The sequence below is a fragment of the Heterocephalus glaber genome, unplaced genomic scaffold (assembly GCF_053883595.1).
Source record: "Heterocephalus glaber isolate CG9 unplaced genomic scaffold, H.glaber_assembly_v1.0 deba00001594, whole genome shotgun sequence".
In the NCBI taxonomy this organism is placed as follows: Eukaryota; Metazoa; Chordata; class Mammalia; order Rodentia; family Bathyergidae; genus Heterocephalus; species Heterocephalus glaber.
Window position 1 is genome coordinate 10,857,542 of NW_028258369.1, and position 23,393 is coordinate 10,880,934.

Below are 23,393 nucleotides of genomic sequence, written 5' to 3' on the forward strand. Positions count from 1 at the left end.
TGGCACCACCATGAGGAAGCTTGTTTACTGCTTTTTGTGTGTTAGTCGTTCAGTATTTTTTTGTTATCAATCATGAAATGTGTAAAGTAAAAAGAATCAGAAGTTAATATAACAAAGCATGTAAATTGTTGCCCAATAAGAAGCTAGGAATCAGCTGGGCATGGTGGCACATGCCTATAGTCCCAGGACCTGGGAGGCTGAGGTAGGACGGTCATGAATTCAAGGCCAACCTGGGCTGCATAGTGAGACTCTGTCTCAAAAAACCAAAATTTTAAAAGTAAAAGAAGCTAAAATTTATATAAGTAGATGAACCCCGGATCATGATTTCCCAGTGTCACAAGAGTAAATGACTGCCTGGCCAATCCCTGCATATTGCCATTTGGAAGGTGGCATTTTCTTGAGTGGACTTGTCTGTAGGACTTGTCCGTAGGTGCCCACGGGCTTCCTTCATTAACTGTGGTCTCCAGACATTTCTTCTAACACTAAGATAAACCGTAGTTCTCTTTTTTTTCCTATTACCTCATAAGCTGTGATGTGGATGAGCCAGCTTTAGTAACTGACTTATGGGGATTTGGAAACTGCACAGCAATCCCAGCCATACAGAATAATTGCATCTCTTGGGGAGGCGTTAACAAGCAGAAGCAGAGCAGAGTGCTCCTGGGCTTAGGCTTCCATAGAGCTTTTGCTCAACAGCTCCCCCAAAGCTCCAAGCAGGAGGTGTTCATTAGTAAATATTAAATGGCACTTTCCATACTGTTGGTGGATGCTGAGGGCGCGGGTCCCCGTTGGGCCACTGTGGGACCCACTTAGCCACACGAAATTGTTCAGCTCTCACTTTCTCCTCAAGTGGTATCGCAGTCATTAGGGAAGGCCCTGAAAAACAGCCATGGTGGGTACCTCTAGGAAATCAGTACCGGGGAACAGCTGCCCACCAGCCGTGACTGAACAAAATGTTTCTCTTTCATTTGGAGCAGAAGATAACCCATTTTTAAAGATCTTTTCATTATTTTGACTTGGCAAGTCCATTTCTAAGCTCTATGTTTGTCCTATGAACTTAAAAAAGAGCTATAATTTCTGAGAAAAATGTAACCTTTTTGCCATAGTTATGAACAAACAATAAATTCAGTACAGACAGGTAAGCCTGATTATATAGATGAAGCTTACTCTGTGGCGCTGCCTGCCGCCTCCTCCTGTTCAGCTTCTCCCTTCTATTTTTTTTCCTTTTTTCTTTTTGTTTCTTTCCTTTCTAAAATTGATTTTATTTTTTGAGACAGGATCTCACTAGTTCAGGCTTACCTCAAACTTACTGTGTAGCCCAGGCTGGCCTCGAACTTGTGGTGATCCTCCTGCCTCAGCCTCCTCAGAGCTGGTATTACAGGCATATGCTATCATGCACTTCTACCATTTAAGAATAGAGGGAAGTAGAATAGCAGTCTGAGAAAAGTATGAGCTATCTATCTGCTCATCCATTCAGCCAACGTATAGTCAGAATCAATCAGTATGAGCCAGCCAGGTGTGGTGGCACTTGCCTGTAATCTCAGAATTGTGGGAGGCTGAAGCAGGAGGTTTGCAAGTTTGATCCCAGCCTGGACAATTTAGCAACTTACCAAGATCCTGACTCAAAATTAAAAGAAAAAAAAAAAAGGCTGGGGGATGTAGCCTAGAATAAAGGCCCTGAGTTTGATCCCTAGTACTGAAAAAAAATCAGCATGCGCCAAGCATTGTACTAGGTATGAGATAGATAGGAAGGCATGACAGTAAGTCATTGTTTTCAAGGGATCTGTATTCCATTTTAGAGAACCTTACTTCTCAAAGTATTATCCATAGAGCAGCAGCATTAACATTACCTGGGAAACTCTTAGAACTGCTGGATCTCAGACTTGCCCTAGACCCATTGAATCTGAATTTTCATTTTTATAAGATCCCCAGGTGAGAATTATGCACATTAAAGTTTGGGGAGCCCAGATCTAAATCACCATATCCCTTTGCATTCTGAACAAAACAGCCCAAGATAAGGTTATGACTCATTCTTTTAACAATTTACAAGCCAAGTGGCAAATTCATCTTTTCTAAAGATTTGAAGTGCCTAGCCTAGACATAGACACATCAGGTCTCACGTCTCACTCATGACTCCCAGTGCACATGGCCCTCCCTGTGCCAACAGGTGGTCTGTCAGGGAGTTCCCATCAGCTCGTCCCTGGCCCATAGCTGAGGGGAGCACTGGAGCACTTCAGCCAGGTTACCTGGGGCCATGCTGGCAGGATTGAATGGACTCATGCATGACGTGGAAGTCTCGGCATGACCTCCTTCTTCAGACACACCCCAGGGCCTTGACACCCAAGGCAGAGGGAGTAGGAATACCTCATCAGTACCCCAAAATGGTGCTGGGTTACATTAAGAAGCTTTCCTGGCCACATTATTCCTTGTGGACTTGGGCCAATCCATATAATCACAACAACCAGCATTTGTGTCCTTTTCACCTTGCAAAGATTTTCACATTTATCAAGAAACTCAGATTTGGAGAATTTTCATCCCTGGTAAATGGCTTAAGTACCACATAACCAACATTTTCTCTTCCTCTCTGAGTTCCACTTCAACATGTCAGGCAAAATAAGCAATGTCTATACCTTGTCATAGTGAGTTCTCCCTTGTTAGTGGTATTCTAGCAGAGAGCAGATAGTCCAAGGCAGTGCAGGACTTAGAGGCTGGAATACAGCACACCCAAGGCTCTGTCAGTTCACTTCCTATGAGGAAAAGGAGCATTTCCATTTTATGAGGAAGAATGTCCTATATTTGCTCTACTATCTGCCTGGTGATGGTGACCATTTAGAGGACTTGATCATGGAAGAGTAAACATTCCACGTCAGAAATATAATTTATTTCCATACCTTTGACTCTTGGTGAGGGTCCAGGTCTCTCTCCTTTCTTCTGTGTTCATGCCAGTAGAACTTATTTCTAAACATTTTTCCAGAAGCTTTCATGTACTTGCTGCTCCCTAATTTGTTTCCACCTCCTGCTGCATTCACCCACCATCCCCTTACCTGCCTACACTGTTCTTTCTTATCTTTATTAGAGTCTGCAGATTGACTATTCCTAAGGCCCTGGTGTTATTACTAATAATGTCCCAGGTTTGGAAATAAATTTGGTATTTTGGCCACATTACCTCTCTTCTCAGTGGTCAGCTACTGCCTCGTAATCCTGCCTTCACTAGACTCTTCCCTTGGGGACATCTACTTCCACTCTGATGACATTCTGACTTCACAAGTCATTGACCACCCATCCATCCATTCTGCTCCTGTCACTCATAGGTGGCACTTTGCCTCCCACCTTCCATCACTGTTCAGTAGACATTGGTTGGGAACCTTTGCTCTAAGCTCCAATTCTTTTTTTTTTTTTTTTTGAGTACCAGAGTTCGAACTCGGAGCCTTGCACTTGCAAGGCAGGCAGCAGCACCACTAAGTTAAATCCCCAGCCCTAAGCTCTAATTCTTGAACATTCTCTTCTGTGACCAGACCTTCCCATTTTCCCACTTCCTTCCTTTGCACTCAGTGATCCTCTTTGACCTTCTGCATTACCTCAGTTCTTGCTCTCATTTTTGCTGCCTGGCTTCTCTTGATCCCCTTTGCTTTTAAATCCAGCTGAGGACTCTTGCCAGTGTTTCCATGCTGTTTTGGTTCACTGCATCTGCCCCTCCCTTGCGGCTCTGAGCTTGGGAGCCCCATGAGAACGTGATGATTTTCTTTTTTCCCCTGGATTCCTCTCCTATCTTGCACATTTTTGGTCCTTAAGAAATAAATTGAATTTTCTGCTGTTTTACACTTCTGGAAGCACAGTCCTGATACAAATAATTCTAGTTTCATCTCTTTCATCACAAGCCTCATTCTTTTGTCTGCTTTGTTAAAGAGGACTTATTTTCACTTCTCATTTTGCTGTCAAAATTATTCCCATTTCTCTTAAATTAGCTTCTGTCGCTGGGAGGAAAATGCCTCTGTTCTCTGCAAATCTCTACTCCATTCCAGGCATCCTGACCCTATGCCTGGCTTCTGTCCTGCAGAAACCACTCTTTTTTGTCTCCCCTTAGTATGCTCAGCCACACTGGCAGTTTTCTTTTTTAACATGCTTATCTCATCTATGGGCCTTGTGTTTATTATTACACCAATCAGAACAATTAGATATATTGTGTTCTCCCTTTGTGCTTTCCCTTTCTTGCTTTGAATTATGTTATGATTAGCATTGTTACTGTTTTCCTTAAGGAGCAGAGCATAGATGAACCATCTAAGCCAGTCATCACCAATGGGAGAATTGGTAAATATAATATCATTATGTATTGTTTCCCCCTGTAGGCATGCATGAGTTCTCAAGTTATTCTGAATAGGCTTTTGCTTATTAAAATTCTCTTTATTGTTTTTTATGACATATGAAGCAAAATGATTTTTGGATTATTGTTTAGGTGGAGCATGGTTTTGCACCATTTAGAAAGACTGAAAAAACCATAGCACTATACAATGTTTGTAAGCCTTTCATAGACATAGTTCTGTCATTAGACGGTCCAAATGAATGTGACGGAAAGGCTAGTCTTTTCATAAGCAAACCCTTCACATGTGAGAAGATTTAAAAATATATTATTTAGCTGGGCATGGTGGGACACACCTGTAACCCTAGCACTCTGGGAGGCTGAGGCAGGAAGGTCACAAGTTTGAGCCCTACCTGGGCAACTTAGTGACTTTGTGAGACCCTGTCTCAAAATAAAAAATTAAAAGGGCTGAGGGTATTGCTCAGTGCAAAGGCCTTGAGTTCATTCCCCAGTACTGCACACACACACACACACACACACACACACACACACACACACACACACAGAGAAAAAAAAGCTGTTACTTGAAAAGCTGTTAATAGTTCTCTCTTCTTTTGGTACCAGAACACTTGCTTGATACTTCTTATCCAAAAGGACCCTGCAGAATATTGTGTGTCTGTCTTTCATGTTCATCTTTAAGATCCCAGGCATAAAGACCATGTTCTCTGCATGCCTAAAGTGCACTGCCTACATAATTTAAATATATTTTGCACATAATAGATATTTCTTGAATTGAATAGCATGAAGTGAGAAGCATGAGTGTTACAGGAAAGTTAAGGCATTCATCATAATCACTTTCCTAAATGAGTGTCAAGTTGGATTTTGAAGGACACATGCAGAAAGAAAGGAGAAAAAGACTTTCAGTTTCTCACACTAGAGAAACTATTCGGTATTTACACATGTGTGTGTCCTATTTATTTCACTTAAGAGTATGGCCTCAATGTGCATCCATTTAGTTATAAATGAATCTAGTTTCTTGTTCTTTATGGCTGAGTAGTACTCCATTTTATAAAAAACCCCACATCTTCTTCATCCAGTTTTCAGTTGATGGGCACTTGGACTGTTTCCAAGTGTAAACAAGAGTTAAAATGATTAAAATGAATAATTGATTATTTGAAATAGGAAGAAAGGTCCAAAGGGATAGGGGAAGTGGAAGGGGAAGGGGAAAGGAAGGAAGGGAAAGGAAAAATTATGAGAAAAGAAAAAAAATAGAAATGAAGTCCATGTAAACAGGGAAGAGTGGAGCGGGTGAAGGGCGCACAGGTAATGGGGAAAAAATAAGAACCAAGATACATCATGTACAGGTACAAGCACCCAATGATAAATGTAAACAAATTGTATACCTAAAATGTACCAATAAAAGAACTTAAGAATAAAAAAAAAAAGAAAGGAGAAAAAGATGTAAAGATGTGCCAGGAATGTCCTTAGAAGCAGAAATTTCTGGATTGAATACTTAATTTCTAAGGATTGGGGGTAAAGAAATTCCACCCCTGCTTCCTTTGTAAGTTTTTCTAGTATCATTGATGACATTCATAAAGACATTGGAAGTCACCAAATCCTACTACCACAACCCCTGATTGTGAATCTTTTTCCAGGGACTAGATTGTTTAGGGGTGAGAGTGTGGTAGGAGCAGGCCCATACTGTTTACCTGGACTTGTCATTTTTTTCATTAAATCTGAAGTTGTTGCTCCAAATGTATTTATTTTTTGATATCAATTAGGACTAGAATTTACAGTCTGTGACTAAAGACCAATCTCTAAAATCTGCATTCTCTTCTATGGGGGTCAGTTTAACCTTGCAGCAAATACCACTGGGAAAGGGGAAGGTGATGATCATTTATTTATCATCTGAGGCAGACCTCATGCTAATTTATGTAGAATCCCCATGGGTTCAGGTAGCTAGAGGCCATTTTGTCTGGAGTAATCCAAGTATTGGATTATAGGAGATTACAGATCTCAGAGCTAGAAAAAGTCTTCATTGATTCCACAGATACTTATTTTATGAGACACCGTACAAATGGCTGGGTTATAATGATAGGTCAAAATCAGATGTGTAACCTACCTTTTGGAATGTCTGATCTAGCAAGTCAAAAGTGAGCCACATGAGCCGAGGCCTTCCTTGGACCTACATCTGATGCTGGAGCCTTCCTGGTCCCTTCCTCAACTCTATGGGTATTGGAGGACCATGGGTGAAAGAAGTAGAATTGGACCCAGAGGAGCCAGAGGATCAAAGGGACAAATTCAGTACAAATGAATTGCTCTTCTAAGCAGTTGAAAGGGGAAAAAGTAGAAAAGGTTTTGTGACCTGAGGTTGAGTGCCTAGGACAGTAGTGGCAAACCTATGGCACACATGCCGAAGCAGGCTGTTTGTATCATTGAAAGCTCTAAAAGGTTCACTATCCCTAAGATAGCCCAAGATAACTGTGAGGCCATGGTAGAAGCTTGAAGAAGCCTAGGCTCTTGCCAGGTTTGCTCATTGCCCTCTCCTCTAGCACCTGGTATAGTGTGGGTACTCATGAAATATTCAGTGAATGAATGAACAGAGTAGAGATTATTTAAAGGGAAGCAGCTTTGATCTGGAACAGTGATTAGGTTTCTTCATTCATTTAGTAAGCAAACATTGAGTTCTCTAAGGTGGAAGAAAGGGTTTTCGTGGTGACAACTGTGCCTCATCAATATCAAAAGGAGAAACTGAAGGAGAGCAGGGTATTAATGAGCTTGTGTAAAGTGTGATTTTCCTTATGCTTGGCTGACTGTCCCAAAGCCCTTTTTAATCTTGATGAGCTTTGTGACAAGTTAACCAGAGAGAACATTTGTGCATGTGATGTTTTCTAAGCCACCTTTGCAGTTAATAAAATGATTTTATTTCAGTAAAGTTAAAATAAAGAAAATATATATTCTCTCATCTTTAAGGAAATAAAAACAAAAGACTTTATTGATTCAGGGCATCTGAAAACAGCATTGGGTTTGGAGTCCCAGTTAGCAGCTCTGGTACACTTATGCTTTTGTTCTCCCCTCTGACTTTGTCGTGTCATGTTGATATTGGCCTCAAAGAGTCGGCTTCTATTCTCTCATAAAGGGATATCAGATGTCTCTGGAGGGTGCTTGCACCCACTTCTCACTCTACTCTCCTGTTTCTAGGACTGCATCGACATAGGCTGGTGGGAAGGAGAGCTCAATGGCAGACGAGGAGTGTTCCCTGATAACTTTGTGAAGTTACTTCCACCAGACTTTGACAAGGAGGGAAATGTAAGTCTCTGTGCCTTTGATTTCATTGTTCTGCATGCTGTCAGAATTGTGTCTTCCATGATGGGACTTGGGATGAGGGACGGGGGGACGTTTGGTGTAATGTTGAAGAATACTGGTGTTTGAATGTTTGATGGGCCTGGGTTCTGAACCCTTACTGCCTATATCCTATAACAAGTGTGTTATAGAATTCATCTTCCAGCTGTTGACAGTGATCACTAATGTAGGGTTGCGTGTAAAAACAAGATAATGTGAATAAGGCACTTAGGATAGTACATGGCATATTTGAATGCCCAAATAAACTGTGAGAACCCTGGGTGTTCTCCTTGGTAAGTGGATGGCCTTTATCTTGCATAGCACAGTCCTTGGGGGTGGTGAAGTAGCTAATATTGTGAAAGTTGCTGAAAAGCATGTTATGAGGCTGAGGGTGCAGAGTGAGGCCTGCTAATCTTCCTACACTACATGCATCGTGTGTACATGCGTACATATCCCTGTGCATGTACATATACACTTCTCATCTGTGTCTTCTCTTTCTTTGAGGGAACCCATTCAATAAATCTACTGTTTAAATTAGCCAGTCCATTTTTGTTTGCCTCAGTCTACATGTACTGTTTCTCCATTAATGATGTAATAAATGTTGAAAAGCTGGAAGTACTTTAGTGTAAATGGGCAGCAATCCTGTTCTGCACCTCAGTGCTATTTGCTCAGGCTGGTACATGACTTCTACCCACCTTTCCTGGCCTGGGGGTTCTGATACTGGTTTCATGCTGAACCTGATCTTGACACATTTCCATTCCAATAGAGCTGAGGTGTGAGAAGGATCACTACAATACTGGTAGATTGATTGCCAAAGATAGTAAACTAGCATTTAATGATGCATGTGCTGCTTAAATAAATGGATGTAATTGTTTAAGAAGCTAGCCAGTGTTGGCATCTGTCAAGATTGTGCCCTGTAGGGCCGAGGACGAGGCTCAGTGGCTCCACGCCTCCCTGGCAAGCACAAGGTCCTGAGTTTGATTCCCATACCAAAAAAAAAAAAAAAAAAAAGATTGTGCCCTGTAGATTTTTAGATGGGTTTGAAGTGTAAGGGTACATTTTTAATGTTTTTTGAGAAGTTGCTCTCTTGTATTGTTTAGGTGAAGAGTGGTCTGTTCTATACCTGTTGTTCTTTCTTAGAATATGAGTTTTGGTGCTAGAGAATCTAGACTCTGCTTCCCAATGTTTTCTAGATCCTTAATACTTAAAGTGTGATCCATAGACCAGAAGTATCAGTATAACTTGAAAGCTCGTTAGAAATGCTTACACCCTACCCTATATCTGATGAATCAGAAACTGTATGTTTGACAGGATTCTTGGGTGCAACATGTTTGCTCACTGAAGTTTTGGAAACATTGGTATGCAACAGGTATCCACCTGAGTGAAAACAACCCCTGTTTCACATTATCTATTATACATTTTGATCCTTATTTACACTTTCAGTTTCTCACACAGAGAAACTATTCAGTATTTACATATGTGTGTTCTATTTATTTCACTTAAGAGTATGGCCTCAGTGTGCATCCATCTAGCTATAAATGTCTCTAGTTTCTCATTCTTTATGGCCGAGTAGTACTCCATTTTATTTTAAAAAACACATTTTCTTTATGCAACTGGATAATAGGGAGAAAAGGTCCAAAGGGGAAGAGGAAGTGGGAGGGATAGGGGAAAGGAAAGAAGGGAAAGGAATAAATATGAGAAAAGAAAAAAAAATAGAAACAAGTCTTTGTAAATAGGGAGGGATGGAGGGCTTGAACAGAGGGCAGGGGAATAGGGAAAAAAATAAGAACCAAGATATATTATGTAAAGGTACAAATTCCTAAGGATGAAAGTCAGTATATTGTATACCTAAAATGTACAAATAAAATTAATGAATAAAAAATTTTTTAAAACCCACCTTCCACTTCCCCCATATTTTAGGAAGGAAATAAACTCACACGATACAGAAGGCATCATTATTAAATAAGGAAATTTTCTACCAAGTAAAATCACTCGAGACATTTTTACTAATGACTATGGCAATGGAGGGTTGTCAATTGACAGAAAAATCAGTCACTAAGAAAAACAGATTCTAAATACTCAGTAATGACTGGTTAGGAAAAATTGTGAAATAATGAGACTCAGAAATGAGTTTCAGCAAACATTTGTAGACTATAGTAGTTGTGTCTCTAGGCCAGTGATGGTGAACCTTTTAGAGCTTTCAGAGGTAACACCCGGTGGTGGCATGCATGCCATAGGTTTACCACTACTGCTGTAGGCTGTGGCATCAGACAGACCTAGATTTGAATCCTTCCTCCGTCACTTGTTCTATAGCCAGGGCCATGTCACTGAATGTCTGTAAGCATCAGTATTCTCCTCCATAAAATTATGAGAATAATTACCCTTACCTTGTTGAACAGTTGAGGAGATTGACTGAGATGATGCACATGAATTCCTTAGCACAATGTCTGGAAGTTGGTAAGTGTCTTGTGCACGTTAACCATTCTGATCATTATGATGATTATTACCACAGAGTGGGGAAAAGGCTCCAACAGAACTATGAAGTAAGGGTAGAAGGCTGACTCTGGTTCTTTTTGCTTCAGCTTGATCAAATCAACCCAGTTACCTTGGTGTCTTGGTTAGTTTCCCTGGGAATCCAAAAGCATCTAAGAACTTTGATGAATAGCCCTTAAAAGACATCCAGTGATGTATAAAACACATTTATAGAAACATGTTACTGCTCATATTCTACTCTATTTTCATTCATTTACTCAGTATTTATAGAGTTTTTTCTCTGGGCTGACCATCATGGTGGTTGATTGGAAGTGAAGCGTACACACAGTTGCTACCCTTGTGGGCTTGGGTTTAGGTAGCAAGCCTGGTGTTCAAGGCCATAGAGGCCTGCTAGGCCTTTCTTAAAGAATATTCAGTGTGAACCCGAGTGAGTGGAGGCAAGGAGCCAGCCAGACTGCCTGTCGCAGGCTTCTCAGCTGTCTTTGTGAGGCTGGTAAAAGACAGTCATGTCCTGAAGCACTGGGACACTGAAACCTTCATGATGACTTCTCTCCATTTGACCAAAGAAATCTTAGCAAGCACGCCACACTGCTAGCCATTTTTCACCTTATTGGTTCTGATTGAGATAATATGGTTTGCTTTTCTAAAACTGACATATAAGATTGCATTATTTACCATGTGCAACATGTTTTGAAGTGCAGTCAGCCTTCTGTATCTGCAGGTTTCACAACTCTGGATTCAACCAATCTCGAATCAAAAATATTTTGAAAATTTTCATCTATACTGAAGATGCACACTTTTTAAGTTGTCATCCCCTAAAAATACAGTATAAAAGCTATATGCATGGCACCTGCACTGCTTTAGGTGTTATAAGTAACCTAGAGATGATTTAAGGTTTACAGAAGAATGTGCTTAAATTATATGCAAACACAATATTATTTCATATAAAGAACTTGAGTATCAATGAATTTTGGTATCCACAGAGGTTCCTGGAACCAATTTCTCACAGAGTCCAAGAGATGACTGTATGTATACATTGTGGAAGGGCTAAATCTAGCTAATTAACGTATGTATTACTTCACATAGTTATCCTTTTTTTGTTGATAGGAAGTATAGTTTTGAAGACTACTGTAGAATCTGGATCCTTCTTTTTAACAAATAGGTGACCTTTGTTGTGGCCACCTGCTTTTTAGTTTCTAGCCTTTTTTTTCTTTTTCTTTTTGTAAGACAACAAATGCACTCAAGCAAGACTAATGCCCTAGCGTACTTTTCTAGGAATTGTGTTACATAAGGCACCAAGGGAAGCTCTTCCACCAGGAGAGTGAAGTCGTCAGTGATGAGTAGGCTCCGCATGGCTTGCTTGTTGGGGCATGCATGCTCTTCACAGCCTCAGGGGCATCTCTCCAACCCCAGACAAGCAGCCACCATTTCTTTGATAAGTCTTTTAACCTTGCCCCTATGAAGCAGAAAACCCAATTTTAGGGAAATGATAGTCATACCTGTCAGATACAGTAATACCTACAGCTGAAAAATGATTGTATAATATGACATTTAGCTCTTTAAAAATTCAAAGTATAACTTCCTTTTTCATCTCCTCTGGCCTATAAAACCAGCCAACCAGCTTTGCACTGGTTGTTATGCCAGCCTTTATCACTGCACCCATAGCATTGGTGTGTCGGTGACATTGTGACTAGTGATGGGCCTGTCACTTGATCAGTTGACACTGTAAAGATGATTAGAATCATCAACAGGCAGGCACTATGTGAATGACAGAGTCTGAGACATTCTGACACTGGTTTCAGCAGATGCTGTCTTCTCTTGCTAGTAGCTGGGGTTGCAGTCACTCACCCAGAAAAGAGGACAGTCTGTGATGATTAGGGTAGACAGAAGAAAATGGCAATTTCTTCAACAGCAGGCCTCTTGGCTCAGTAGACATCGTCTGAGCCTGTTGATGAGGCTGTATTTTGGGGAGGGGACCTGGACTCAGGTGGTTACCACCAGGCCTGTTGGAATTCTTGGTGGTCTTTCTTTGTGAGTGCGCTCAGCAGATTCTCTCTCCCCAGGGTGACAAATGCTTTGGGGCTTTTCCTTAAGTTATTCCAGGAGAGCACTAGCTGATCTCTCAGTGCATATTTTAGAGCAATTATATAAGCTATTTATGAGAGAACCTAGATTCAATGGCTGTCTATTTGTTTTGAGTCTTGACAGTAAAATTGAACACCAGAATGGAAAGATTATTCTGAGAGCACTAATGAAGCAAAGTGCATGCTCTGCTATTGTTACTGAAGGATAACAGGGAATTTGGACTATAAAGGACAGCAGAAACAATATCTCATTGGTAGTAAAGACAAAAATTAGAATAGGTCTTCTGGTAGTGTTTCTGAAAAATAGTCTTTCAAGAAAGTCTCAGGCTGTGGTTCTTATAAGAGAAGCGGTTCAAATCACCAAAAGTGGCATTACTTTTCTAGCTCATGCAGATTGGGAAAACCCTTCAGAGTTTGTGCCATGTCACTAGCAGGTGTTCCTAAGCTTCTCCTAGGTCAGTGGTGGTGAACCTAAGTGTGCTGCAGCAGGCTGTTTGTATCATTGAAAGCCCTAAAGGGTTCACCATTACTGCCCTAGTTGTCTCCTTAGTGAGTGAGCCACAGTGGAGGGTCTCTCTCTCTCAACCATGGGGACTCAGAAACCTGCCCTGAAGATGTCCCTGTGACCATGATGCAAGCTTGCCTTTGCCAACTCTCAGAGTTACCTGGGTATCAGGCTGCCAGCTTACTCTTGCAAGAAGCCCTGAAATGTCAGCCAGTCTGGAGCACATGGGTCTGCTTGCCCTGAGCATTTGCCCCCTACAGGCTTCATTCCTTCAGGTTCCACCAGACACCACATTTGTCTGGGAAGGCAAAGAATCCAAATGAGAGGAGTTGGTTGTTCCTACAAAAGTCCTGGCAGGTATCACTTGAGGCCCTCCTTACACACCAAAGGGAAAGGTTTGCCAAAGGAGCCATATGTTGAATTCAGCTAAGCCCAGATAATTCTTGCATGAGCACTGCACTGTTGGCTTCAACAACTCTGTTTTCCTCCATTTTCATGACTGACAAGACCCTTCCTGTTCATATCAGTTTCCATACACATTATGACATGATCAAATAGATCTCCCACTTTCCCAGTTACTGTTGTGTGTCAACCCATCCTCTTAAGATTGTTTTAGATCACTCAGCAGAAGTTTTACGGTTCCAAACTTTCATAGGAAAGGGAATCCCTTGGTTGATTCCCACAATGACTAATCCACCATAGGTAAATTTTTCCTGCCTTAACTCTACCTTCTCTTTACCAAGTTCTTAAGAGGTCCCTTACTTTAGCCCCCATCTTCTGACAAGCCAATTTATAAAATCTGTTCTTCGCCAATATTCTTTGTTCCTTAGTCATGTCGTCAAATCTGTAGCTCTTTCTAATTTCTAAAGTTGCCCAATAAATTAGTTATAAAAGAAATAAATATGTGTGTTTCCAATAAGAAGCCTAAGAAAAATAATTTACCTATGACATTGTCTACCTTGTATATTTAGTTTTTCTGGGTGGTCTCACATGCAGAGGAATAGGGCTTGCCAAGGTGTTAATGTTGCCTAGGTATGGCCTATTGACTCAGCTCTAGTGGACTTGCCCCAGGCCACTTAATGGTGTTTCCTCTCCCTTCCTGGTGGTACATACAGCCTGTATTCTCCTAGTTGAGCATCTCATTCAGTATGCTCTTGATTGAGATGCTTCTTTCAAAATCATCACTCAATCTGGACTGCAGTCTCTTTGAAGGCAGACCCTGCATCCCAAGCTTCTCCTTCATAAGGCCCAACAGCATGCGTGTACATAGTTGGCAGTCAGGAACCCCTTGGCTTTTGGTCCTGTGGTGCCAATGTGTACCTGCTCTTCCTTCTTCCTCTCCTCTCCTGCTTGCTGCTCCTAGTATAAAAGAGGAGGAAGCATGGAGGTAGAGGTGGGGGAAGCTAGGCTCCTGCCAAATTCTTCCCATACAAAAGGGGCCCCAAGTCCTTCCATCTTGTCATGAGGTCTGGGCATATAATTGAGGCATCCTTTTCAGGGTGAGGAGGACAGAGTGAAGGAGTCAGTCAAGGAGGTGAACTGAAAGAGCATTTTTGAGAGAAGCTAAGTCCCAAAGCCTGGCTGACCACCCATGGGCCATTAGTTTGGATGAACCCAGTCAAGAAGAGACTATGGATACAGAGCACTAGGTTAGTGCCTCAGGCTGGGGGGGAAACTAGAGAGAGACCTTACCAAGAGCAAGAGTATATAGTGATGCCTGGGGATCTCCCCTGTCAGTGCCAGGGCAGACAGTTGCTGGGACTCCAGAGTAAGCAATGGAGCAGTTTATAGACACTGTGATTACCTAGAGCATGTCCCAGCTGCACACTTCAGAAGTGTGTCTAGATCTCTAGGGGCAGGGTGGAAAGGGCAGGGAAGAGGCCTCTCATGTGTTTCTAGAGTTATGAGGGACACCCTGGTCAGGAACTGTCCATTTGTGTACCCTCTTCAGCCTCCAGAGAACTTGGCTGGACATGGAGGGGCTTCCAAAGTTCCAGGGTTGCTCAAAATCAAGCTGAGATTTGCTTCTAGAACCTTACTATATTACAACAAAGCCCCCTCCACTCACACACGGTTTGAATATGGTTTGCCTCCACCCAAACTCACATAGGGGCTTGATCCTCAATAAGTGTTGAGAGAGGGTAGGACCTTTAAGAGATAATTAGGTCATGGGAGCACCACCCTCATGAATGAATTAATGCATTTCTGGAGAGACCAGGTTAGTTCTCTTGCTACTAGATTAGTTCTCACACAAGAGTAGGTTGTTGTAAAACAAGTCTGGCATCTTTCTTTTGTCTCTCTTGCATATGTGATCCTTCTGCCTGTGCTTGCTTCCTTCTGTGATTTCTGTCATGAGTTGAAGCAGCATGAAACCCTCACCAGAAGCACAGGAGATGCTGGCACCATGCTGTTGGATTTCCAGAACCATGAGCTAAAATAAACCTCTTTCCTTTATAGAATACCCAATCCTCAGGTATTCTAACAGAATATTGCAATAGAAAGTGAACTAAGACATCCCATAAAGTATACCCAGCCATCAGAGTATACTCTGGTTATTTTCAACAAAGCCTATCTTGGAGTACAAAGCTCTGAAGGCAAACTGGCTCAAGAGGCAAAGTGTTGGATCAGAATTCTTGCCAGAGAGAGCAGTTGACCAGCTGATGAGTTCTTTTACTCGGGACTGACTAGTCTTGCCAAATAAAGGGAATAGTCAGATCTGAAATCCTTTACTAGGAAGCAAAGCTTACCTTCCTGCCATCCTTACACTGGAACATTCAGATCTATTTCCTTCCTGGTAGTGTAACAGTAAAAATCAAATCACAATAATCTGTCCTTTGAAGGATGATATCAGCATCTCCATCCTAGCCAACAACTCCACACACAGAGACACATGAACACACACCACTTATGGCTATGTGTCTTGCATACATGAATGCATGGAAGGCATTTGACTCCAGAAATCAGAGAAAATTGGCTCACTGATTTTGCTGTTGACATTTTTGTGGTAGCTCTTTTTAAATGAATCTCCACGGTCTGGACATTGAGAGGTATAAGCCCTAGTCCCCTCTAGCTACCAACTAGCTGTTATCACAGCCCTTTTGAGCCTCAGTCTTATCAGCTATAAAGAGGACTCCTCTGATCACTTGTGACTGTAACATCCACTGCTTTTTTAAAGCACTCACCTGCAAACTGAGCAGACAGAAGCACTTGAGTTTGGGGTTGGAGTGTTTCGCTTTCACCATGGAAGAAGGAGAAATAAAAGACTATATGGAACAAATGCCTCCAAACATTTAGATCTTTTTTTTTTTTTGGTACTGAGGATCGAACTCAGGACCTTGCACTTGTGAGGCAGGCGGCAGAACCACTGAGCTAAATCCCCAGCCCAAACATTTAGATCTTTAGATCCTTGCATGAGTTGAAAGGATGATTCTTTCTGTGTACGTATAGCAGCTAGTTAATATTATAGCTGTCAAACTCCACAGAGGACACCTTGACCTACTGCTTTCCCTGGAGGACCCCCAGTTCCATTTCCTTTATCCATCCACAACTGGACATTTTGAGGAAAATCAGATCTATGACCTGGTCATGTCTTTTTCTTTGAGAATCATGAACTCCTGTGATGAATTTTTGTCATATTTTGCTAGAGGTGTATTCCATCTGCCTTCTCAGTTTTCACAGACCTGTCTTCTTCTTGTACTAAAAGAAGAAGTAGGTCCATGTGCAATACTTTATTAATCTCTTAGGGGTGGTCTAAAGCTGCATGGACTGCTGGGCCTGATTTTTGTTTGGAATTACCTCAAAAGACATCTTATTTGGTGGTTTCTTTTCTCTTCTGAAGAGGTGAGATGGCTGTCAAGTTTGATGGAACCAGGAAAGTGAAATCAGTCGAGGGAAGGAAAAAGGAGGAGGCACATCTATAAACTTCGCTGCTAATAAGCAAAGGAGGCACCTGACCAGTGATAATCCACCTTGGCAGATAGCTCATCAACTGCCCCTTCCTTTCAGAAACGCCCCATGTATCTCCACAATGGCCACAGCTCCGAATACAAATGCATACCTCTTCCTCCTCCCTTTGCTGCATTCATACACACACTTGCCATGACCACACTTTTCACACTGTCAGCATAACATTTCCTGTCCTCACTCCCTGCCACCCCTTTCTTTCTTCTCTCTCCCTCTCCCCCACCCCTGCTCGACCCTGTCACATTTCGTGTATCTGCTACATGCTAAGTGTAACACAACAGTAAAGAGTTTTGTTTTGTTTTGTTTTGTTTTTTGCCCACTAATCTTAGAAAATATGATGACTTGTAATTGTCTTTTTTGTTGTTGTTTTTAAATTTAGGGCCATGTGGTTGAGGCAAGGTTGCTGGGGTAATCGTCTATGTTAGAGAAGGCTCATGTGATATTGATTATAGCAAATTTCAAACCAGCAAGGGACGAGGGAGACATCCAGGGGTAGGCATTGTTGGGACTTAGCTGGCTGGGAAGAATTAGGCCACAGGGTGTTGGCAGTTTCATGAATAAGAAATTACTTTGATCCTGAGGTACAGGAAGGTTAATTGGCAGAGTTTCAGTGATGACTTCATTAGGTAAGCACACATCTGTCCCCAGTCTAGTTTACACAAAGACAAAGAAGGGAGGAAGGAAAAGGAAAGAGAACTGGTAGAGAGGTGGAGGGGGCTGACAAAGGGGATAGAATAGTTGAAGACCCTGAGCCGGAAACACACCCACTCAGTACTCCATACAAGGGGAGGTGGCCCTTAGAGCAGCTTGCTTTTTTTTTATAATAAAGCTTATTTATCTGTACTCATATAGACAACACAGAAAAACAAGAGGAAAACACACACATGCTTGCACATACTCATAATACTACTGATCAGAGATCACCACTTTAAATTCATTTTTCTTCAGTCTATTTCTTTCTGTAAATATTGTAGCATAGTTGAGCTCATACTGTAGCTGGAATTTGGTACCCATTTTCTTCTTCCAACTTTAGCATAACAGTTCCCTGGGTTTTCATGAACTCCTTGTGTGTGGTATTATGGTCACGTGATGGTTTGTCTTGTGGATGTTTTTTGGCAGGATGGATCCTTCATGGTGATTAAGAGCACACTGTAGGTCAAACATCCCTGGGCTTGACACCCAGCAACCCAACTACCTCATTTAATAGCTTGATGACCTTGGAAAATGACTTTATCTCTTGAAGCCTCAATTATTTCAATGGCAGAATGAGCATACTATTATCACTGCCTCAGAGTTCTCACAAGGATTAAACAAACTAGAACTTACTTCTTCTGTTTGTGAAATTACTTCCTCCCAAGAGGAATTGATTTCCTTCCTTGCCTGTTGTAGATGAAAAGGAATAGCTAGGTGAAGTTGCTTATCCCATGTCCAGGGCTTGTAAGGGAAAGAGACTTGTAATGACAGATTTCCAAACCACACTTCTTCCTCACCATGCTATACTATTAACTCTGAGTAATGGCAGAATCATCAAACCAGTGAAAAGCAGGCCTGAAAAGTTATTGAACTCAGAGCCCACACGCTATGATGTCCCTGAGAAAGTTCCCTGTAGGTCTCATATTCTCTGGATTTTACTTAAAATCACTTCTTCTTATGGCTGCGTGCTGCCTCAGACACCAGTGAGTTGGGGCTAGGCTTAGACATGTGCCTTTACTGGTCCCTGTGGTGATGTCAAAGTAGTACATTTTCAGAGAGCAGAAATGACTCTGTGGAACTTTATTACAATCACAGGTATAGGGCCAGGGATTTAGCTCAGTGGTTCCGCCGCCTGCCTCACAAGCGCAAGGTCCCGAGTTTGATCTCCAGTACCAAAAAAAAAAAATAAATAAATCACAGGTATACAGGTATATGATGCCCAGAGATTGAGAAGTGTTGGCAGCAACATGGATCATATGCTCCAACCCTTGCCTTTTTCCATCCTTTCTTAATGATATTGACATTGAGTTGGTTCTCCCCTTGCTTTTGCCCCTACCCCTTTGCTCATATTACACTGTCCAAGATGATGCAATGGCTGGATTCTCTGACCCCTGAATCATTTACCAAGTCTAGCAGGCACATCTCCCTCCAACAGTAGATCCTGGATGACAGAGAAATGCCTGGAGATTCTGGAAACACTTCAAGGATGAATACCATTGAATGCCTCTGTCATCTACAGAGTAACAGTGTGTGAGAGAAAAATAAATAGCAGCTGATTTGCAAAAACCTCCATTCCAGTTTATCACATATGACTGGGTACGACTGGTCCACAGGTACCTTGCAAATGGCCTGCCAGGCTTGGTGCAGAAAAGGGCAGAAGGCTTAGTCCTGACCCGGGTGCAGCAAACCCTCAGCCTGCTACATCCGCAGCAGATCCAACTTGGAGTCTTTCCAGTGAATCTTTTTGAATTGCTTGATTATTCAGCAGATTAAATCTTAATTGTAAATGTGGTTTCAGTGTAGGAGTACCATTGTGCTTGCTGGTTTCAGGCCATTTTTGCTGAGCTGTGCTTTTCCAGAAGTCAGTTACAAATTTAGAAAAGGGGAAATGGTGTTTCATTTGTCGATCAGTTTTGTTTTGCCGACTGAATTTATTTTAGTGTTTGTTTAGAGGTGCCAAAATATGACGTCCCTGGAGAGAAAATTGCTCAATATTTTGGAGAAGTTCTCTAAATTGTCCACACTGCACATAGAAAACAATGTCTGTAGTCCTTCTGTGAGAAGACAGCTTGCCAACAGTCTCATGTGGTATAATTTTGATTAATTTTTCAGAGACCCAAGAAACCACCACCTCCATCCACTCCTGTCATCAAACAAGGGGCAGGTAATGTATCTTTTGGTTCACTTAAACGTAGTGTGCTATCTGTCTTTCTTTTACATATGCTCAGATTGTCTTTAGTGGAGCTCAAGATGCCTGGATTCAAATGCCACAAATTGCCAAATTGGGAAGTTATGACTGGGTCTCAGCAGGCAGATTTTAAATACAGATATTCCTTGTTTAACGACCTATCTGTTTAATGACTGTTCAGACTTAATGACCTGCTACTTGAACTTGACGACCCATCTTATTTTTCTGCACAGTTCTGTACATCTTGTTTTTAGAGCCTCAATGTCTTTTTGTACAGTACATCTTGTTTATACAGTACTGTAAATTTTGCTGATTGTACTGTGCAGTACAATTCTGTAGTTTTATATTCTGTTATACATTACAGTACTGCATATAAGAGTGGTGCAAATAAAAGCAAAGTCATCAAGTTGGAGTTTCCTTGGTCCATTTCTTTGTTCTAAATGTTGTGATGTACATACTATATACAAATCCTCATTTAGCAGCCAATTCATTTAACAACCTAACCAACCTAACTGCAGGAACAGAATTCAGTTCATAAATGAGGAATGCCTGCAAACTGCTGATTTTTCCTAAAGACAAAAACATGTCACTAAAATGTGTCCCTGATATAGTGCAAAACTCAGGGGTCCCAAAGAGAATGATCAGAAAGAACTTCAAAAGTAGATCAGTTTTGCTGAGTTTTGTTTTTAATAAACTGCTTTTAAAGAAAAAAGAACCTGATTTTGTCCTGTTTTTCCTATGTCCTATCAAGGGTTGGTTTAGGGAGGATTGTTTCCCATGGGCCACCATAGGCCTTAGCGTCATTGTGCATGTAGGGAGTTGCTGGGTTTTCAATGTCTGTCTAGTGTGGTTAACCAAAATTTGGACTCACTTCATTTACCCTCAATTAAAAGATGTTTTTCTAGCCATAAATACTTTCCCTCTTGATTCTTTTTTTAATCTCAAAAGGAATCCAATTCACTTTTTCTGTATTGTTCAGATAATAAAATTGAAAACTACAGTAACTGATATTGAACATTTGGTAACTCATTGCACACTGGGTCATACAAACAAATAATTCATATTTCTTAATAGAACTCTTCTTTGTAATTGTTATAATTAGTTGTAGGGGGGAGTTCCTCCACTAATAACTAGTTAAGTAGCATTTTTTAAAAGTAACTACTAAAACAGAAGAAGAGTAGGAATATTGTTCTACACAATTATGATATTTCTATAGCATTTAAAGTATGAATATATTTTCAGATTGGTGTGTTCATAAATTTATTAAGAAATGATTTTTTTTTTTTTTTTTGGTACCAGGGATCGAACTCTGGACCTTGTGCTTGCGTAGGAGGCGGCAAAACCACTGAGCTAAATCCCCGGCCCTAAGAAATGATATTTTAAAGTTAATTTTGGCCCACCAAGTTGGGGAAGGAAATCAACTTGACTCCGAATTTTTTTCCCATTCTCTTGGGCATAATTGAGAATCACAGAGATTAATCCTTGGAATGGGATGTTAATTAATCTGCTCCACCCCATCCCTGTTGGTGTTGAGTAGTTTCATTTTGCCACCTAGTGGTTCTAGCCATATAAATATTTTATTGTGCTGAAATTAAAGCAGGCTATTTATGTGTTTTCTCTGAAGACCCCTTTCCCCTAGAGGCCTTAGTAACTGGAAACCACGGAGAGGAGCCAAGTGGTCTAAAGCTCAGGCAGCCTAGCATATAGTAACTGCGATTGGATTCTTTAAGATAGTAGAATCGTGTCTCCAGGAATCAGAACTTCATTATCATTAGGAGGCTACACTGTAGCATGTAGGCAAATTCTTATCCTTTTGAAACAATCTTACCAAGATGACATTTCATCTTCTTAGACTACTGCTGCTGCTCATTTATCCTTCTGAGGGATCATGGGAAATGCTTTGTGATAAGGAGGTGAATATTTGTACATTCCCCATGATCAACTTTCCTTGACCAAAAAAAGAAAAAAAACATGGAATTGATATAAATCAGATACAGTGTTTAATTTGTAGTGAGTCATTAAAGGGATTCAGATGAAATATGTGTTCAATAGATTTTTTAAAAGTTATTTTGGCCTCTGAGGCTGTGTAATTGAGATTTTCATACCAAACACTCATCTTTTGGGGTGGTTTATGTGAAAAATTTGCCAGGTACTCAAACAAGTCTATAAATAAAGAGAAGTACTTCTGACTGTTTTCTGCTTAGCTATTTCCAAAGTCCTCTTACATGCTGGAGGTCAGTGGTATCATCAGACCTCAGGTGAAGGAGCAGCTGCAGTCCACATGGGTAAAGATAAATGCTAAGTGGTGACTTAGAAAAATGTGATACTTGAGTTCAGGCACAAAGAGAAAGGACTTGGGGAGAATGATTGTAACATCTCTAACCATCCCTCAATTTTATAATCCAGGCATTCTGCTATATTACAAACCACTCCAAGTTTAGTGGCATAAATTAGCAATCTTGTTATGCTCACAGATTCTGTGGGTCAGAGTGTGAACAGAACATGGGCAGGATGGCTTGTTTCCACTCCATTAAGTCTGGGTCCTCAGCTGGAAAGCTGGCTTGGCTGAGACTGGAGGAGCTGCCCTTGAGGATTGCTGCTTCACTTCCGTGTTGGTTCTCTGTGGCAGGGTGCCTGGAAGACTGGTCTCGGCTAGGGCTGTAGGCCAGAGTGTCCACATGTAGCCTCTAGGGTAGTTGAATTCTTACATGGAGGTTTAGTTTTCCAATAAATGAACTACATGACCTTTTATGACATGGCCTTGGAAATTGTATGATATTACTTCAGTCACTAGTTGAAGCAGTCGCAAACCTTCCCGCATTCCAGGCAAGGGAATATAGATCTCACCTCTTAATGGGAGGAGTATCAGATAATTCCAGGCCACATATATTTTTTTCTTTTTTTTTTTTTTTTTTTAGTCCCAGGGATTGAACTTGGGACCTCATGCTTGCAAGGCAGGCGGCGGAACCACTGAGCTAAATCCCCAGCCCTGCCAGGCCACATTTTAAAACTACTACAAGATGAAATTCAGGTCCCCGTGAAACCTCTTCTTATTTATAGAGCATAATGTCCAATAACTCATTATTTGCATATTTTGACAAGTGACTTCTTTATTTTCACACCCCCCCATCCCTTCTCAGTGATATCCTTTGACTGTTTTTATGCCTAAGGAAGCAGATTTAAATATCAGAAAATATTACTGGTTTTCTTATGAATTAAGGATGTGTAGGCAAGCAAACTTAATGACATACGGTGGAAATGACTTCTGCTTTATTTCTAAGCAACGCTTGTTAGCTGGATACTACCAGCACTCAGCTCAAGAAAAAAAAGTCCATTGCCTTTGCTATGCCTGATAAATATTTAAGTTTGTGTGCCTAATAAATGAAAACATTTTCTGATAACTGTTATCCTTTCCCTCCTAGGTACCACAGAGAGAAAACATGAAATTAAAAAGATACCTCCTGAAAGGCCAGAAACACTTCCAAACAGAACCGAAGAGAAAGGTATGAAATCAATTCTTCATTAGCAGCTCTACAGTAAGAGCCAAAGCTGTCTCTCACAGTGCTAGTGTAGATTACTCTCAAAATTTTCTTTTGCTTTGGAATGTGATGATTATGGGTTTGTTTTGTTTACTTTTGATTACTTCTAAGCATCCCATTTCTGAGGAAATAGGAGAGGGTATTTCATAGGGTCAGTTTCTCATCAAATGAAAAACAACTAGACCAGTTACTTAACACATAGTTGCTCTTCTGTGATATCTCTGCCATTGCCATTCTGTCTATAGGCTGAAATTGTAGACTGTAAGGTCCGTAAGGGCCTGAAATGTAGCTG

The 23,393-nt window shown here is 41.1% G+C and overlaps 1 protein-coding gene across 19 annotated transcripts in view; it reads left to right on the forward strand.

Annotated features, from left to right (window-relative positions):
- The window catches only part of Sh3kbp1 (SH3 domain containing kinase binding protein 1), a 369,672-nt gene that overhangs the window by 280,817 nt on the left and 65,462 nt on the right, over positions 1-23,393 (forward strand). For all 19 annotated transcript variants that reach the window (XR_015444104.1, XM_087193656.1, XM_087193653.1 and 16 more), the window contains 3 exons: positions 7,496-7,603; positions 19,487-19,538; positions 22,985-23,065. Coding sequence is in view for 18 of the 19 variants with exons in the window: in XM_087193656.1 (XP_087049782.1) it covers positions 7,496-7,603; positions 19,487-19,538; positions 22,985-23,065 (241 nt within the window). In the remaining variant the exon portion in view is untranslated. The remainder of the gene's footprint in view (positions 1-7,495; positions 7,604-19,486; positions 19,539-22,984; positions 23,066-23,393) is intronic.